Source organism: Pteronotus mesoamericanus, unplaced genomic scaffold (assembly GCF_021234165.1).
Source record: "Pteronotus mesoamericanus isolate MK-2021 breed Mesoamerican mustached bat unplaced genomic scaffold, CSHL_Meso_final scaffold_167, whole genome shotgun sequence".
Taxonomy (NCBI): domain Eukaryota; kingdom Metazoa; phylum Chordata; class Mammalia; order Chiroptera; family Mormoopidae; genus Pteronotus; species Pteronotus mesoamericanus.
In genome coordinates, this window is record NW_026555308.1 from 36,441,877 (window position 1) to 36,462,592 (window position 20,716).

The window sequence follows — 20,716 nt, forward strand, 5'->3', positions numbered from 1 at the left end:
AGGAAGAAGAGAAGAGAAAAGAATAGAAAAGAAAAGGAAGGGAAGGGAAGGAAGGCAAAGAAAATAAAGTAAAAATAATTATTTTACTGACTTAGATAGGATTCCTGGATCGATTGGTATCCCTCCAAATTTTAAAGCTAAAATAGATTCTTCACATAGAATGCTGAGCAAATTTCAAAAACACAGTCCCTCCTTGACTAAAGTCTGCCAACTTCTTTTAGCATAAAATCCAAATTCCATAATCTTGCTCTGCCTACTTTTCTGAACTCCATCTGCCACGGTTCTTCCCTTGCTCACTTAGGCCCACCACATAGGCCTTCCTTTGTTCCAAGCACATGCACCTGCTGTCCTCCCTCTTCTCTGCCTGGAACAGTGTCCCCACATCTTCACAGGGCTGGTTCTCGCTCATGTATTGCCCCTCAGCTCAAATGCCACTTCCCCAACAAACTTTCTCTCAAGATCATCCACTCATATTCTCCATCACACCTTCCATTTGATTTTATTCATAACCCTCATCACTAACTGAAATTATACTTGTTTTCTTAGTTGATAATGTCTGTGTTCCTCCACTGGTACATAAGCTCTGTGAGAGCCTACAGTTCCCTTTGTGCATATCGATAGTCAATGAATAGTTGTTCGATGAATGAACTGGTAAAGTTTATACCCCACAACTTAAAAAAAAGTCTGAGGTAGAAAATTAGAACTCTTTAGGGAAAGTTAATTTAGGTCAAGGAGCAGTAGGTCTTTGGAGTGTGATAAGGTGACACAGAAAGACTGTCAAACAACCATTTAGAATGTGCTCTCAAACTGCATTCTTCTGATGCTTGTGCTCTATTTCCTGCCATTTAGGCAGGAATTTCCTACTTGAAAGTCTGTGGAAGTGTCTGTTAATTAGCAATTATATTCCTCCTTGTTAATCTTAATCAAACTGCCTTTAAGGCCAGCAGACAAATGGAATTTTCTTGAGTTCACCTAATGCTGCGAGTAATTTTTCCCTTCAGTGTCTCTGGGATCACAGTCAAATGTCAAACCCCTCCTTTAAAAGAGAACAAAAATCACTTCTAAACACTCTTTGAACTTTTTGTTTATGATTCCATTTCCAGTTTTTTAAAAACATATGAAAAGTTAATATATAAAAGCCCATTAAGGAAAATAATGTTGCACCTGAGAGTGGTTTAATATTTTTCACAAAAAGTAAAAATTGACTTGTCATGTGGAATAAAGGATGTCTCTAACCCTTGGAAAGGCCTCTCACAGAAGTTCTTTTGTACTAGAACTAAAGTTACCCAGACACTCCACACAGAATGAGAGATCTAAACAACGTCTTAAATGACCTGCACTGGCGAACTAAGGCTGCCGTGGCGGCAGGCGTCCTGCCGGAGCCTCTCCTAAGACCTACCATGCCTGGTTCATTTGTCAATAGTGCATGAATATTACCATTGACAATGTATTTACATTTGCATACAATGTAAAATACACTCAGTTCATACAGGGGAAAGATTCTAGATGAACTGCATAAATAAAAAAGAGGGAAGAATTAAAAATAATTCATTAAGCACATGAGAGGCAACCACACATTGATTGTTTCTCTCCCTCTCTTCCTCCTCCCCAACAATAAATAAATAAAATCTTTAAAAAAGTAATTTATTAAATTTAGAGAAAAACTACATGTAATGTTCAATACATACAGATGAGAGAAAGTTAGCCTAAGTGTATTTTCCAACTCATACATACATACATTTTAGTTGTGTGATTAAAACCTTGCTGTTTTTTTTCATTTACTCATTTATTTATTAAAGTGACTTATTAAGTTTCTGTTATTTAGCAGGTAAAATTCCACGTTCTCACAGAAGTTAGGTACTAGGGAAAGGAGACAGATACTCATCAAAGAAGAAAATAAATTTAATTCCATATTTAAATCTGGATGTTGTAAATGTCAGGCAAAATATCTGAAAGTGTTATAGTCTTGACCAAGCTTTATTAGTCTTCATATAAATTGTTAACATTGATCTGGACAGACCTGGGGAACATTAATTCAGAATTTCACATAGACACAGATTTGTGTGAGAATTTTCAAGTGGGGCAGATAAGAAACATGGCTTTCCAGTAGGATTATATTTTTATTAAACTGAAAGAAGATTAGCCCAGGTTTTACTGAAGCAAATTAAATATTGGACATTTGTTTTAATCACATAAAAATGCATTTTCTAAATGAAGTTTATAAAATAAAATAGCTTTTTCTCTATTTGGTCGATTAGAAAGATTAGTCTTCCACAGAGTAACAAATTTTGTCATTGTCCACAGAGATTATTCCCTGAGATAGATCTCTCAAGGAGAGCGCACGGGCACAGGAAAACCCGGGACCCCATTTGCTGACTGCTGGGTCTCTGCCAGGTACAGGGGACCTTACTAATGGCTTTAGACCCATGGCCTCATTTAAACTTTACAGACAACCTGGCCAGGCAGATAGGAAATGGACAGAAACATAGAATTGAGTAATTTGCTCAAGGTTGACTCAGCTAAGTAGGTCAGTAGGAGAACCTAGATTCGAATTTAGGTCCAACTCTAGAGTTCATAAATACACAAGCACTTCACTGGGGCTGCTCTCTCAGTTGAGAAATGCCATTTACTTGAATCTGAATCAAGAGTGTTATGGTCCATTTGGCTGTTTCCCTAAAGCAAAGTGCTCAGGACAAACTCCAGGGCATTTGAAGTGTTCATTTTGGCAATGCCCAGCAAAGATATTTGGGCTTAGTGCTTTTCTTTTTCACTATGGACCTTAAAACAAATGAAGTGTTAGCATTGAAGAATGCTTTCTATGTCAGAGAAGAGCTTCTGGCATATCTATGCCAGATATGAAGCATTTATATTAAGGATTTGTCTAACTTAAAATTTTAATTATTTTTTTAATAATTTATTTAATATTTAAGATAAACAGAACAGTATAGAAAATAATGTAACAGCTACCTATGTAATCACTTCAGAATTAAGGAGATGCTAACTATAGAGGAGGTGCAGTGGTACATTTTCATTCATTCCTAAGATTTCCTCCTCCTCATGAAGGGAGTCAGCTATTGATTGATACAGTCTTGCTGAAGTCAGTTACTCCCACTCCTGGGAGGTGGCCCTTCTTCCCTCACTAGTGAGTTTGGGGAAAGGAACTGTTCATGCCTTGGGCTGTTCCTTGCTCTCTTCTTCATCTTGAGAACACGCTTGCCCTCAGAGAGCAGAACTCTCAGTTGCTTTCTGCCATGTTAGGAGAGAAGTTTCAAAGGCTCCCGTTTCTGGGTCCGGCCCTGCGGATGACGGGCTCAGCACCCCTGTCTATTTCTAGGGCCCAATATTTAAAACTTGAGATCTGAGCCACATTTTTATCATTTACTTACCTAATTATAAATGTGATCTTTTGTTGTCAATCTGTTTGAATCTTTGTACTTCTTTTATTTGATTCAGAACTTAGGTGCTATTTTGAAGGATTCCTCAAACCCCAACATTAAAATTTAACCATGTTAAGAGCCCTCCTTCTAAAGATGAATAAAAGTTGCAATTATAGCTAAAGCTCCCCCACCTCCAACCACTGTATTTTTTCCTTCCTTCTCTAATACTAACCACTAACCTGACTGTATCCTTCCCATACATGGTTTGGTATTTTTGCTATATAGGTGTATGTCCATAAGCAATATCATATTGCTTTATGTGATTTAAATTTTTATAAAATGGTATCATCCTGTGCACATTCTTTTTTAACTTGTCCTTTCCACTACATATTGTTTTTGAGATTTTTTTCCCCATATGATATATATGTAGACCTACTCATTTATAGTGCTGTGTAGTATTTCACTACATGAATAAACTAAAGTTGTTTTTTCCATTTTTTTTCTACAGAATGAGCAATGCTGCAATTGATATTCATGTATGTTTCTTTGTGCAAGAGTTTTTCTATGGTAAATATCTATCTATATGAATTAATAAATGCCAGCTGATGTAACCCACATTCAGATAAACTCTGAAACCTCAATGGCTTAATATAATGAAAGTTTCTTTCCTGCTTGTGTAAAATCCAAGTAGATGTATGAGGTGAGGGTGAGGAAGGCAGAAGACAGCTCTAATCCAAGTAGATGTATGAGGTGGGGGTGAGGAAGGCGGAAGACAGCTCTAATCCAAGTAGATGTATGAGGTGAGGGTGAGGAAGGCAGAAGACAGCTCTGTTCCACAGACCCAGTCAGAGACCCAGGCTGAAGGAGATTCTGCCACCTGTCAAGGTAAGCCCGTTTGCCAATATCCAGCCAGTGATGGAGAAAGAGTGGAGAAGGTAGTCTAGCTTTTTAACCTCTTTGGCCCCAAAATTGCCCACATTACCTCTATTCACCTTCCATTGGTGAAAACCAGTGTGCCTACATGCAAGCAGCTATGAAATATTGCCCCTGGTTAGGCAGCCTTGTTCCCCAAACTGCTCTATCCTACTCTCTTCAGAAGGTGAACATCAGTTTTTGGAGGACAGCTGACTATTGCTGCTACAACACCTAAAATTGGTGTTGCTGGTTCTTTCAAAAAAAGAGTGTGTTTTTCCCTTTGCATTTAAGTAATACTTATTGAAGTTCTGTGCTGACCCAGACATCAAACTAGGGACCGGGGATGCCAGTGAGAACAAAACTAATATAACCCTGTTCCTCCTGGAGATTTAATCTAGTAAATGAGACATATTCCAAATGAGGACATTATAATACAGTATAGAAATATTACAACAAAGGGATTTAAAGATGTTAAGATCACATAAGAGGCAGGTTATGTCAGACTTGGCAGGTTATGGGAGGTTTCGGATAAACCCTAGAGTTTTGAGCTGGAGTGAGTCTGCTGAAGTACAGGGCGGAGAAGACTGAGGGAGGGTGGAAAGGACAAAGAAAACATGAACAGTATTACAGATGATGGCAGGCAGGAGAAAGCGCGGGGTCAGAGAACCTGCAGAGACCCAAAGGAGTCAATACCTGATTGGTTTTTAAAATAAGTGTGGAAATGAAACTATCAGTGATGATGCTTTGTTTCTGGCTCAGATAAATGGCGAGAGTTTGATGATAAAGATGGCAGATTTGATTTTAAACAAATTGAATTTGAGGTATATGTTTAACATCCAAGTTGAGATGTTCAGTAATTTCATGGCTATTTGGCTCTTAATCCTGATAATTAGATAAAGGTTAAATCTAATATCTAGACCTGGAAATAATAAACACCAGGATGATATGCACAATTTATGGTGTGATGATATTGTATAGGACAAGAAGAAAATAAGACAGCAGAGAACTCAAAGTAACAGCACCATGAAAGGAAAAGGCAGAGGTAAAGGAGGGAAAAGAATTTGCTGGTTAGAGTTATTAAAGATGATCTACAATTGCACAAAGTATTTCCCTTTTATTGCCAGCTTTCCCTCTGCATCTCTCTTCTCAAAAAAAGAGTTATTTACTCCAAGGTTTTTATTCTCTAGACTTCTTTGTACTAAAGATGGTGTTACAGGCTTGTGAGTCTTTGTAGCAAGAGAAATATGTAGAATTACTGTTAGTTCCACTTTCTTGCCATTGTATTTGGTAGCATGATAAAAGAGAACATTGTAAGTTGTAAATTATTGATAGAGAGTGTCAGGGGAGGCCAACACGGCAGATTTCATTCATTGACACTTTCCTGAACTCTGAAACTTTGAGAGATCCCTTGGTTATAACAATGCTCAGTAACCCCATCAGGAAAAAAATATGTATCAACTTTAAAGGAATGGACCAGAAGATCAGATTGAACCCAAATATTAGGCCAACATAAATTCCAAGGGCAGGTTTTCTGAGGTCAGGAAAGCTAAAGAACCCCTTGGTGCAGGGCAGAGATGGAGTTTGGCTTCCACCCCATCCTCCAAAAATTCTAGGCTATGTTCAGATCTTGTGTCCTCTGGTCACCTAACCCTGATTGAAAATAGGAAATATAATTCTATCAAGGCACCTGGGAATAACATAAAACCAACCCCGCATGTATTTGGGATCAATAAGTAAAGGCTCCGTGCCAAGAGGAGAGAATGTATTTGGGAAAAGCAAAGTTTAAAACAGGTTTTAAAAATACAGAAGAAAAAGACAACAAAAATATGTCATTTTTAGCAAAGTATCCTTCAATAACCTAAATGGCATTTCTTATAGAAAGGTAAAACTATTTGGCTAACATCAAATGCTGCTACATTCTCTAATTACTTTAGAGCTGACAATAATAGGAGACTGGAGAAATAGCATGATTAAAGTTTAGTTGAGAGAGTATCAGTTTCTCTGTTACAGTCAAATATTCTGCAACTTTCAAAACGAATAATCATTTGTGCTGATAATACAATTATCTCTAAGATGTTTGTTAAGTATTTAAAAAGCATGCTTTAAAAAATATATGTAGGATATAAAAATTTGTGTAATAATAGGAGAACAATATAAATGCACACACATGTATTTGCTGATATAGGAAGGACTATCTCTAGGGATTATACAGGGGGAAATGAGGGACCAGGGAATAGGGGTTAGGGGCGGGAGGTAGACTAACGTCACCATATACTCTTTTATGTTTGACGTTGCTCTGTGTGTGTGTATATTTCAGTGTGAAAAAGAGAAAGGTACAGTAGTTAGTCCCACTTCATACTGAGAATGGCATTTCAAATTAAAGATTAATATTCAGTAAAAGTAGACTTTGTAACTGTCATTTGAAATTAAGGGGGAGCCAGATATTACAAGACTTATCTCTATTTTTTTCTAAGTTTATGCTTCTCAATCTGGTTTTGGCCCAATACAGAATATAATCCACTCTATTAAAGATCAGCCATTCCTCCTGAAAGTGACTCTCAGTTGGGGGCCACATACCTTGCCAAACAGGATAAGTAGCTTTGAACTTGATCAAGGAGCCATCGGCAGAGAGGAAAGGAGGAAGAGGAGAAGCAGAATATTCCCAGAAAGGGGATCACAGAATGGTTTACTTTAGAGAAACACATCCTTATAAAACTATTAGACATGTTTTTGCCACTATGATTAGTTTATGTCGTGGGGCGGGGGCGGGGCCAGGGTAGTTTATTTTTTAAAATATTTCTAGGTATCCTGTTTGGGGCAGAGTTCTCTGGATTGCTAAGGGCCATCATACCAGCTAATGCGTTTTGCTTTAAAATGTTTCTGATTAGCCTGACCGAACCCAGCACAGAGCTGTTTCTCTGTCATTCACACCCAAAGGGCAGCACGAGGACCTTGGGGGAGGAGAGTGGTGACAGTGTCCTCTGGCGATTCTGAGACCCACCCCAGTCTATCACCCACACTGGCTCACTCAGCCACCCCTGGGGAATAAGGAGTTCTAAACAAAAGCCCAAATCAGTGCTTCTTGGCTATTGTAATCTTCCACTCAAGGGGGAAATTAAAACAAATCAAAAGGAAGTTTCATCAGATTTTTCTTGTTGTGCTAAAAAAGAAAATTGCCATAACGATTCTTACAATTTATGACCCTACTATAATACAGCTGTGACACACCTAGCACGTAGATGGATACTGTATGGAGTGGCCTAAAAATTCCTGTAGGTTTTGCTTTAAATTTTTGTTTTTCCTGCAATTTACAAATCAACCTTACTGAAAGGAAATTTGCGACATTGCTAAATGCTTAGAGGCCAGGGAACAAAATTAGGGCTGGAAATAGTGACCTGGTTTCACTAGATGTTGCAGGAAAATTACTGATTTATAGGTCACTGATTTTTTTCTACCAGAAGTATCTGACTAAATTGGGTTACAGCCTGCAGGTTCTTCACCTGTCTGTCACATAAATAAAATTTCCCAAGAGCACCCTTTCAGCCCTACTCATTGAATGACGCACAAAGACATTTCAGCCAGTAGAAAGTTTTGTTTGTTTTTTTCAGGACACACTTGGTTCCCCCAAATGTGAATGGTATGAAAATTTGCTAAAAGCCAAAGGTGTATGATAAAAGAATGTTTAAAAGTATCCTTCTGTGTCTAAGATTCTAGAATTCTATGATTGTAAGATACAGAATAGAAATTAGTGAGATGTGTTTCACAAAAGTGAGCTGATCTAGGAGTAGAAGCATGTCATAACTTAAAGACAATCCAAAATTTATTTTTAGGGTACATGAATCTTTGAAAGTTCTTCACTTCAGAAACTAAACCTACTCTAGCTAGTTTAAGGGGGGGTGTAGGGGGAGGGAAGAAGAAGAATTTTATTAAAAGTTTTAAGTAGTTCTAAGAATCTCAGTTAGGGCCAGAGTATCAACCATGGATATTCACTGAGACCAGGAGCCACATGCAGGTTACACAGCATGATGGCTTCAGGGGACACACCACTGTCCCTGAGCACAGACAACCCAGTTCTAAAGAGCAGTGATGGACCTCTGGAAGGTGCTGCCTTTCCCTCCACCTGCCAGGATGGATTCCGTGAGGTACCTCACTCACTTCTGCATGGCGGTCTCAGTCATGTGGGTCTGACTGGCAGAACCTGGATTCTATACCCTAAAATCTAAGATGTCAAGAGAGTTTCTGACTTCTTCAGAGAGCAGACTCTGAAATTAGGACATTGTCCAAATATAAAATGAACCCAAAGGGAAAGGGTGGTCAAAACCGTGACAAATGCCACTTCAGTGAAGTAATATAACCTCAGCTTCCCCTAGGTGCCTGGAGAGACTAAATCACACCTTTCTAGGGGAGTTAATGGCACATGGGGCAGACTCTTGACCAATGGGAGGCTGGGAGTGCGAAAGAGCTGGCAGATGAATTCCTTTGCCTTCCTCTGTCCCAATGGGCTGCCTTGAGAAGCAGTATTTTGATAGCAGATATGGTTGATACCCCAGGAGATGGAATATTAACCATATTTGCTGCCAATAACTGACTGGCTCAAGCCTCCCTCTTATTTGCCCCTGCCTCCCTCTTCCCTCACTCTCTCTTCTCTGGGATTGCACCTCTCTAAAAAGCAGCAGGCCAGAAATGTGTCCCTTAGGCTCTGGTTTCTAACACCACCCAGGCTACAAGAGCATCTCGTTGCAAATGCAACATATTCTCACTAGATCCTTGCCTGGTCTCGAGGATCAGCTTCAATTATTTTCCCTAGAAAACTAGTAATAGAATCTCATGCAGATTTATAAATCTGTCCTTGTCATAACTGTCACTCATATAAAAAACAACTGTTCTACTGCTTCCAACTTATTTTTTGCCTTATATTAAAAAAATAAAATTATTTATTGGGAGGGGGTGAACTGTGAGGGTGAAGGTGGGAGAATTAACTTGTCAACTCTCAGAATAACTAAGAGTCTCCTAGGTTCAAGCTGAATTGGCTTTGTGCTTTGTTATAGCATGCTAACATTTTCATAGTTACCCAAACAAGCCTTTGTATATTTTTCTCTGTGCCCTCCCTTATGCTATTTTCTCTTCTAAGAAACTGTTTGATCTTCCCTTATTACTATAATTAAATGCTTCTTGTCCTTGAAAACTAAACTCGGGTGTCTCCTCTTTAAGCTCTCCAGAGAACTCCCAACCACAACCCTAATTTATGTTGAGCTATGTATTCTTGAAATATCCTGTGTATCATATTTATATGCCACACTGGACTTTAGCTTTTAGTCCTCCCTCAAAGATGTTAAGCCTCTTGAGGACAAGAATCATGTCTCATTTGTTTTTATAGCCCTAGCTTCAAGTAGTGTAACTCGTGTGTGATTATTCAATAGAAAGCTGTTGAATGAATGAATGAATGAATGAATGATATTTGTGGGATAACTGATCATTCCAGCTCAGGTCTCTGCCATGTTGTGGCAGTGCCTGGAAAAACCCCCTATCCAAACTGTTTTTTGGGTGGAAAAACTGCTCTGACCTTTCTCCCACATGTGAGATAATCAATAATGGCACTGCACCATCCTCGTTGGAAAAGTCATGCAATTTCCCTAGGAAGGAGCGAAACCCTGTGAAAAGGTTTCATGTCACATTTCCTGTTGGTTCCTAAGTGAGTGAATGAGCATGATAAGAAATAAAGTGTAATTTCACCTAGGACTTGCCACATAGATGACCGGTGTTTATGTCATCCACATATCACTTCTCCAGCAGACAAAAATAGTTAAAAAAAGACAATGCTCCCCTATTTGGCAACAGTTTGTCCCAAATGTCTAAAACTATCCTCATTTCATACACACGTTCAAATAAGTCCTAATTTTTGGTTTAGAAAATACATACTCATTTATTCATGGACCCACGTAACAAATATTGATCAAGGCCTACAGTGGGCCTGTGTCGGGCTGCAGGTGCAAAAGTGAGCGGAATGAAGATTCATCCCTTGTGGAGCTTGCATTCTGATAGGGGAGGCGGCAGACATTGCAATTCAATAACTTTCTTTAAACACGTATGTGTTAAGTGACATTTATTTATACTTATTAAGCACTTTATTTGTAAATAATAAGTAAATATAAACTTATTTATATTAAGACTTTATTTATATTATAAATAAATAAAATAAGTAAATATAAGTTTATTTATTTATATTTATTGAGCACAACAACTAAGGACTAGAATGCAAAGATACAGGGGTGCCCCATGGCGGTTACTCTTTAGCTCAGTCATCACACAAACAGATAATAACAAGTAACTGTTAGGAAGACAAAACAGTGTAGCGGGGATCCCAAGCTAGATGGGGCTGGAGGTGACCCAAGACCTGATGTTCAACCTGTGTCCAGAAGGATTATGACTAATAAGATGCAAGGAGAGTTAGAGGCCCACTCCTGGTTGGGCTGCTAACATGTGCAAAGGGTTACTGGTATATTTGCGGATCCAAAAGAAGCCCAGGGTGGCTGGAGAACAAGGAGAGAAGGAAAGGGAGGCAAGAAAGGTGGTCAGGCCCACATCATGCAGGATTTGTAAGAGACCATTGAAGGAGTCTGGTCACACACATTAGGGAATAAGAGATTGAATAAGACTGTTGGACTGAAAGAGATTGTTGGTAAAAGTTCATGAACTTCAAAGTTACTTGTCTCCTGTCTTTTGGTTTACATTCTGGTTAAGTCGTTCAGGTTTGCTCTTTTTAAACTGTTTATGTCATGTAAAAATTGGTAATATTAAAAATATTCTAACAACTTCCACTAAAAAGCTCTTAGATTTAGTATAAAATTTGGGAAACTGAGTACGTTTAAGAAACTAAAATGTCAGTTGGCAGTACTGAGAGTTGGAATATGAGAGTAAACGTTTTTAGCTGCCACAGATTCAACAGCTAAGTGCCTCCCTACCCCTACTGCTGATATATCATAAGAAGAACATTCTAATTTTCATACATAAAAGATGAAAGTTTTTCTTGTGCAAAGACTCAAGCATAGGCTCTGTACAGTTGTTTGTTGTTTCTCAGGTGACATCTGGTGGATAAAAACTGAAATGCAGTTTTATATAGTTAGAAAAATGGTGTTCTCAAATTCCACTGGTAGAAAATCATTAAAGAATATGAACTGAATTGGTTGACTTAATTTTGCTTATATTTGTGGCATTAGATTACCCCCAGTAAGTAGGCATTATGGTATCAGATGTGATAGAACACCTCAGTGCTCTGCTGGATTTGGCAGGCTCTGAGTTCTGCTCAAACCTCAGACAGTAGAGAGCTAAATGATTTGATTAGCTACAGACAGATAAGAATCAGATAATATTGGATTTCTCAGTGGCAATACTAAATAAAGGAGACAACAGAACAATATATTCAGCATTCTGACGGAAATTTTCTATCTTGAGGAATCTACCGAGTCAAACCCTCCTGTTTGTGAGCAAAAAAGAAGAATTTTTAGATACACATAAAAGTTAACCTTTCAGAAGTCCTCTCTGGGTTGCTAATTTAAAATGTCATCTTTACCAAATACTAGGTTTTACTTTGTTTTTAGGTATTTTTTCATGCTATTGCAATGTAGGTCTTTATTTTTTTAATCAAGATATGATTGATTCATTATATTTTCTCACTGGTTGTTGTTTGTATAGACGAAGACAACTGATTTTTATACAATAATTTTGTACCCATCCATCTCATAAGTCCTCATATTGTTTGTCATGGATTTATAATTGAGTTTCTTGGGTTTTCCAGGTGTGCAATTATCTGTACACTATAATAAATGTACTTCTCTTCCAATGTCTATACTTCTTACATCTTTCTCACCTACTCCATTGGTTAAACTTCCAGAATTACCCTAAATAACAGTGGTTACTGTAGCTATAATTGTCTCGCTGCAGATTTTAGCGAGAATGCATCTGGGGTCTCCTTATTAAACACAATGATGGCTTTTGGTATATATCTATCTTTTCTACTTTATGAAGGTTTTTAAAAGTCAAGTATGGGTGTTGAAATTCATCAAAAGCCTTCCCAGCATATTTGGATAAAATCATACAATTTTTTTTTCTCCTTTAATCCATTTTATCAGCCCGAGTTCAGCTGCAGGAAACAGAAAGGCATTTAATACAGGAACTGAAAATCAGTGAAGAGCTAGAGGAGGAGGCTCTCTAAAAATAAATCCCAAAACTACACCGCAGCACAGACCCGCCAAGAGACGTGCTCCCTCCCTCTGCCACATTCAAGAAGTCGCGCTTACACGCCCATCATCCATTAGCTCGGGGAGCACACCATCTTAATTTGGTCTGGGAATGAGAAGCTGCCCCCAGAATTCTTAGCTCCAAGAATTATCTGTCCCCTCTGGATCATGAAACTGATGCTAGAACTGTCAGCTCCAGAGTTTCACCACGTCTGCTACAACCTATCCCAGCACAATGTATGGCTCAAGCACAACTTCTTACCTTATTTAACTGAGTTCTGAAATCAAATTTCACGTGAGTGCCTCTGATTGACAAAATGTAATTTACAATAAGGACCCTAGCTGCAAGGGAGCTTGGGAAATGAGGATTCTGAGCTTTCCAACCTCTAGAGTATCGGATGGCACACTAAAAAGAGACTGGAATAAATGCCAAGTGAGCCAACAGACTGCACCCAACCACTTCCTAACGTAGTGAATAATATTGAATCATTCTTATGATCCTATGGAAAAAATATTGTTTTCATTCTTCAGAGATATTGCTAGATAATTTTGCTAAAACTTTGGTAAATATTTTTAAAATTAATATTCATAATTGTTTTTTGTCTGTTTTGTGTGCATGTGTGTGCTATGTTGTCAGTTTTGGATAAAAATCATATGCTACTTTTATTATTAGAAATTGGAAGTTTTCTTCTTTTTGTCTCTGTTCTGGAACAACTTAGAAAACATTAGAGCCTGTTTATGCTATAAGATTTGATAAGATTAACCTTTGAAGCCCTAAGGGTCTGGTGACATTTGGGAGCCCACCATTTTGACAACTTCTTCCTTTTTCTTAGGTTTTTCATATTTAATGTTTGGATTTTTAATTTACCAATTTTAGTAAATTATATATTTTTAACAAGGGAAAATGGCCAAATTTAATTATGTATGTATGTACAGAAACCCCACACCTATAAGAGGTTCAGACGCAGCAAGGTAAAATGAAATAAATGTGACAACCTAAATTTAGAATGAGGTAAGGAGCCTGAGCCTTCAGAGCAAAGGAAGATCTTCACAGGACAATAAGAACAGATATTGGATGTAATAACATCTAATAAGACAATAAGAACAGTAATTAGATGTTTGTCCAGCAATATAAATATATCTTTAAAAGGTATTTCTGGTAATAACTCTTATTATGAGAAAAGGTCCAATTTAAATTCTTTAAGGGAGAGGTGACAGTCTCTCTTGGACATGGCTGGTGTGGCTCAGTTGATTGGGTGTTGTCCTGCAAACTGAAAGGTCACAGGTTCAATTCCCGGTCAGGGCACATGCTTGGGTTGCAGGTTTGGTCAGGGCGGGTATGGAAAGCAGTCAATCAATGCCTCTCTCCCTTTCCTTCTTCCTCCCCTCTCCTCCCTCCAAAATAAAAAATAAAAATAAAAAAAAGTTTCTCTTGGGTTTGCAAGGTCTCTATTGCTTTTGGCTCAAAATAATCCACATGGTAATGTAGCACACTGGGGAGACTTGTTCTGAACACCATCTGAGATTATTTTGATCAGCTGCAATAGCATTCGTGGGTCATTTGTAAGTGGCAGAACCAGGGTTTCAGTAATTATAATAAGCAAAGTTTCTAGACTAGATAACTCTGCTGGTATGTTCATCAGTCTTTTAGTGAATGGGTAAATTTTTTTCTGATCAAAGTGTGTATCAGTTCTTTTGTTGTTTAGTTATACAGACAAGAAATAGGCAGAGATACTGATGCAACATTCAGCTTTAGGAGCAGGGTGGAAGCAGAGGAATTGTTACAGATATCTGTATGGTATCTCCTTAATTCCCCCTCAGCTATTGAATCTCAGCTGTCTGTAATTAAGTACTAAGTCACAAAATGGTTTGCATTGTGCTGCTATTTTAGCGTGACAGGCAGTCTTTCAGCATGGAAATTGTGAACAGTTCACCAGGTTGTATTTTTCAGAAAAAAAAATATTTATTTCATTCGGAATTTCAAATTTATTTGCAGACAGCTAAGCAAAATAGCCTTCTGTGATTTTTAAATTCTCCTTTTTTTTAAATTATGTATATTTGTACTTTCTTAATTTTAATCCTTGATCAGGTTAGCTAGTGATTTATCTATCTTAATTTGTTAAATTTATTTCATCTGGATCATCATTTATCTGGTTTTTATTTTATTATGTTCTGCTTTAACATGTCTTAATTCATTTATCCTTCTTTCCTTTCTCAGTTGTTGATTTTCACCCTAAGCTGGGTGGTTAATTCACTTATTTTTATTCTTTCTTATTTATTAATATAGTTATTGAAACTGCTAAAATTTTTTGTGAGGATTGCTTTAGCTGTACTCCACTGGGACTAGTATGTTGTATCACCAATGTTTTCTAATTAAATTGCAATTTTAGTTTTGTTATCCTCTTTGACTCTAGAGCAGTGATTTTCAACTGATGGCACACTGGTATGTCACAAGAATTTTTAAAATGGTGCAGCCACTGTGGAAAACAGCATGGAATTTCCTCAGAAAACTAAAAATGGAACTGCCTTTTGACCTGGCAATTCCACTGCTGGATTATACCCCAAGAATCCTGAAACACCAATTCAAAAGAACCTGTGCACCCCAATGTTCATAGCAGTGCAATTTACAATAGCCAAGTGCTGGAAGCAACCTAAGTGCCATCAGTAAATGAGTGGATCAAAAAACTGTGGTACATTTACACAATGGAATACTACACAGCAGAATAAAAGAAGGAGCTCCTACCCTTTGTGACAACATGGATGGAAGTGTAGAGTATTATGCTAGGTGGAATAATCCAGGTAGCAAAAGAGAAATACCATGTGATCTCACCTATAAGTGTAACCTAATCAACAAAACAAGTGAGCAAAATAGAACCAGAGACATGGAAATAAAGAACAAACTGACAGTGACCAGAGGGGCAGGGAGAAGGGGATAATGGGGGAGAGAAGGGGAAGGGTCAAGTCAAGGAACATGTATAACGGACCCGTGGACAAAGACAATGAGGGAAGGACTGAATGTGGGAGGTGGGGGGTGAGTAGGGCAGAGGAGAGTAATGGGGGAAAAGGGGGACAGCTGTAATTGAACAACAATTTTTTTTTAAAAAAAGCCATACCTGACAATAGTCCGGGGCACTGACCTCTTTTCCTTTAGATTGCCAGATAAAAAAATTACAATAGCCAGTACAACAATAACTGTCCAATGTGAATAAATCAAAAGTATACATATTTTTTTTGTCAGAGTGGCAAAAAACGTATTTTTTGGTTTGCCGCAGAATTTTAGTAATTAGTATATGTGTACCATGAGATGAAAAAGATTGAAAATTGTTGCTCTAGAGTTTTAAAATTCCAGGTAATTGGGTCTTTTTGTCTTCTCAGTTGGTTTGCTTTGTGATCAGAGAATTATATCTGCATTATTTCTGCTCTTAGGCATTTATTGAGGATTTGTGGACTAAACATACGGTCAATTTTTGTGAATGTTTCATGACTGTTAAAAAAGAAAGTGTAGTCCCTGTTTTCAATGAATAGAGTTCAATATAGTGGATCTATCTTATAAAATTAGATTTACCTTCTGAAGTATGTCATTTAGTCCACCGTATATTGAGAGCCCCCTTCACTATGCCCTTCTCCAAGTAATCTCCATGGATTAGTGGCCTTAAAGAGGTAGAACAGTACTGCAATAGGTGTCTGATAGCTACAATGCCAAGCTGTGCCAACGAGTGAACATCCCTGCCACCCAAGCGAAAAACCAGTCCTTGCAGAAATACTGATCAGCAGAGGAAACAGGCCTACAAGAACGAGTCATCATCTCTTGCGCATTTACACTCACTAGTAGTCACATCAAACACACACTTTGATTTACATATTTTACAAAAGCAAAAAGTTTCTTTTTGTTGTTTTTATGTTCTTTTTTTTATTCCATCAAGGTTTCCACCAGATACTTCCTTCACAGACTGCTCTATATCACCATCTGTGCAGTTTCTCAACACTGTCTACTTCCAAGCTCAAATCGGGGTGGAACTTCTGCTTCCGCATGTTTCCCTGTCCTTTACAACCTGGTCTGGTATCTACGGTCTTTTCTTGGTCCTAACATGTGTTGATTTTCTTGCCAATGTGAGCAAGCCATAAAATGTTTCCATGCTCCGTTATGCCCATCATTAGGCATTTACTTTCTATTATATTTTATAGGCATCGCTTAATGTTAAGCTGGCGGTGTCAGGATTATCTCAGCAAAAATACAAAAGCAGTGGTTTTAAAAATTGTTGGTTGTTTTTCTCCAATAAAAATAAGACCAGAAATAACCAGTATAACTGCTCAAATTAACACATGATAATTGTAAAAAAAAAAACAAGCAAAAACAAAAAAAGCCTGCAATATTACAGAAGTCCCAACCATTCACAGTTTTCTTTATTAGTTTCTTGATGAGTAATTTGTTAACTTCCACATTTATGTATAGGGATTTGTTTTTAATTAAAAATTCTCAAGCAAGAGTCAATATTTAATTGAAAAGTTATTTTGTTCCTATGAGCTAGAAGTTTCTGAAACATTTCCTACAAATGCAAAGGAATATATAGACGATACAACAGTTTAATTTCTATCTATCTGTAAAAGAATGACTTTATGATAACTTTTTCTGAAATTAATGTTAAGTCATAGGTTCATGTTCATTAAATGGGTTACAATTCTCAGGGAAAAGTGCTCTATTGGGACTAAGTGGTATAGTCATGAAACTATCAACCACACTGAAGATTTTTCATTTCCCCGAGGCTGACCTAAGGGATGTAAACCTGAGACTACCTGCAAATGACTAATCCACATCCATTTAAACGCGATTGATTGTCTTCTTTATTCTGAACTCCAAGAAAAAAAATATTTTTCAAAAGAAGAAAAATGTACTGGGATGTTTTTGTAGTTTTGGAAAATGAACTATTAACTCTAAAGTCATATTCAGTCTTAATGCTTGATTCTACCATGTTCTAGCTGTATTATCTTAAAAAGTTTGTTAACTAAAGGTAGGGAGGCAAGTAAATAAGAATGTTTGGCATACAATATGCAATCAAAAGTTGGGATTTTTCTTTTTTTAGCATTCACAATTTTTCGTTTTATCTAGTGCTACCCTCAGACTGCCTTAACATTAAAAGTGTTTTCACTGTTCCTGTCATCATTGTATTGTTAACCAATAACACTTTTTGCCCATCCTCAGGAAAATGACAATCTCTTAGAGAGTATCTGGTAAAATAAGAGCAGAAAAACTGAAAACTTTTTAAACCACTTTTTTTTTTTTTTTTTTAGGTTTCCAAAAACTGAGTTACATTTAAACAGTCGAACATTGTGTATGGAAATAGTCATTTAAAGGTTTATACAAGGAGCTCAACTGTTTTTATTTGAGAATGAAAATTGTGAAGGTAGTTATCACCCATCTATAGGTATGTAATATTGGTGAGCATTTATCGCATTTATTCTGACTTCAGGAGTCAGTAGGGATAAAAACAACTATGGGACATTAATACAACGGAATACTACTTGGCTATAAAAAAGAAGAAAGTTTTACCCTTTGCGATAGTATGAATGGACCTAGAAAACATTATGCTAAGTGACATAAGACAGGCAGAGAAGGACAAATACCGAAAGATTTCACTCATATGTGGAATCTAATGAACAAACTGAACTAACAAACAAAATAGAGACAGACTCATAGATAGCAGGATGACAGCTAAGGATAAAGTGGGTAGGGTGTAGGGGGACTGAGCAAAAAAAAAGGACTGTGTATAATGTGTACCCACATTCTGTGTGCATTATACATGGGATTATTAGAACCATTATTATACCAATTGTATGTAATCATTATACCCATGCATAATGCACATCCTTATTTATCCTCAAAAATTTCGGCAAAAAGTGCTCATTATACATGACAAAATACAGTATGTTGTGTTGGCATTTCACCTTTGATTCTGCAACTCTACTGAAGATATAGTTGTCCAAATATGAAATACTAGTGAATCATTACTTGTAACAGCAAAAGATTGGAAATCACCTAGACATCTATCAGTAGATGACTGGTTGAATGAAACAAAAGAGTATCATACGTTCACTTTAAAAATGAGGGAGATTTCTGTGGACCAATAGCAGTGAGTTCCAGGATACAGTCAGTGAAAAATGTCAGGTGTAGAGTATTATGCATAATATGTTAGGAGATGAATTGTGTCATCCAAAGAGATACGCTGATGTCCTAGTGCTCAGTACCTGTGAATGTGATTTTATTTGGAAATGAGATCTCTGCAGATGTAATCAAGTTAAAATAAGTTTATGTGGGATTAGAGTGGACAGTAATGCACTGACTTGTGTCCTTATAAGAAGAAGAAAATTTGGACACTAAAACACAGGACACTAGACCAAGCAAAGACAGAGACGGGCTGGAGTAAGGTGCTAACAAGCCGAGAACACTACTGATTGCCTACAACCATAAGAAGCTGAGAGAGGGCCATGGAACAGATACTCCCTCTCAGGCCTGCAAAAGGAACCAACCCTGCCACCACCTTGATTTTGGACTTCTGGCCTCCTGAAGTATGAGAGAATAGATTTCTATAGTTATTAACCACTCCTTTTGTGATTTTTTTTTATGGTATCCCTAGGAAACTAATAAATATGCTACATGTTTTTGTAAAAAGAAGAAAAAAATGAAAGTTAACATAGGTATATATATTTATTTTTGCAAGAAAGAAACATAAAAGAACAAGCCAGAACTTCATAAAATTGGTTACACATAATCAGTTGAAATGGTACAGAGAGGATGTGTTTGGAAGCAAGACTTCTTTAAGCATACCATTTTGTATCATTTTGAGTTTACCTATATTACATGTTTTACATATTTCTAAAGAGTAAACTAAAAAGAAAATAAAAGGTGAAACACTGAAATTGAACACAAATACAATCAAAAGAACCCAACTATATACAAACTGATTCTATAACCACAAAGAGAAAAGACAGATTTCAGAAAACTTTTCAACACAACACTCATCTGTCCAGGAGATAGTCTAAGGACAAAAAGAACTGCAAAATCATCTTAAACTTCGCTTAGTGGGTTATTGTTAGTAGTAGCATTAGAATTGTAATTTGAAACCACATAACTGTCGCAAGAAAAAGCAAAAAAGTAAACAGGTTGATATTCCAAGGAACCCAGATTTTCAGTATATAAGAGAAATGAAATGCACACATATTAAAATGTTAAAGAAAGACAAAAACCTCATGTCTTATGGCATTCCTGTCTCTGGCATCTGATAAGCATGGGGCATGCTTTGTTTTGTTTCTTTGAAAAGTGGAATATAGTTTATTGTTCAAGCCCGTCAATAATACTTTTTCATTTAGGTTCAGTTTCACTAGGACTTAGTAGAAACCTAGAAAGTTTTTTATTAAATATATCTATAGCTATAATCTATATCTATAGCTATAATCTATATCTATGATAGATGTAGGTATTTCTAGATATGACAAGAATAAATTTAAGTATGAGACTGAAAGATAATGAATTTTCCTGGAAGTTAGGGAGAGGTGCAGTGTAGAAAGATTTTGTTGAATAAGAGTAGATATGTTTCTAGGAAAAGGTTATACACAGCCCGGCAACTCGCAATCAAACGATCTGCCACCTAACTCGCGCCCCAGCGGGCTCCGCCCTGCGCTCCGGCCCCGCCCGGCGCTCGCGCTCCGCCCCGCGCCCCAGCCACGGCCCGCGCTCCGGCCCTGCAAGCCGACCGAGTCCCGCAGCGCAGAAGAACCGTATGGAGGCGGCAGCTCCCCGCGCCTGAACCCCCAGGTCACGGTAGTTGCAGCGCCCGGATCGTCTCTGGGAGGAAAAATGGCCGCCCTGACGACCGTCGTGGTGGCGGCGGCGGCCACCGCGGTAGCCGGGGCTGTGACGGGGGCGGGCACGGCCACCGGCAACGGCGTGGGAGCTGCTCTGGTGCCGCAACAGGTAAATCGAAGAGGGCTGACAACCTCTATGGTGGTGGACGTGGGCCTGAGGGGTCTGCAGGCCCGGGAGCCTGGTTGGGGTCCCCGGCCCTCGTTGAACAGGTGTCCTCTGCAGCGCAGCCCCCGGAGGCGCGGTGTTAGCCTTCCTTCGCTCGGGGCCTGGCACACATCGGGCATTGCGCTTTGTTCGCTTGTGCGTTTAACTGCTTTTATTGAAAG

The 20,716-nt window shown here is 38.0% G+C and overlaps 1 protein-coding gene across 1 annotated transcript in view; it reads left to right on the forward strand.

The window, feature by feature from the left end:
• The first annotated feature begins 20,249 nt into the window (after positions 1-20,249).
• The window catches only part of CCDC112 (coiled-coil domain containing 112), a 31,026-nt gene continuing 30,559 nt past the window's right edge, over positions 20,250-20,716 (forward strand). Inside the window, exon 1 of the mRNA XM_054589947.1 lies at positions 20,250-20,498. Within this exon, the coding sequence (XP_054445922.1) occupies positions 20,382-20,498 (117 nt within the window). The 5' untranslated portion in view covers positions 20,250-20,381. The remainder of the gene's footprint in view (positions 20,499-20,716) is intronic.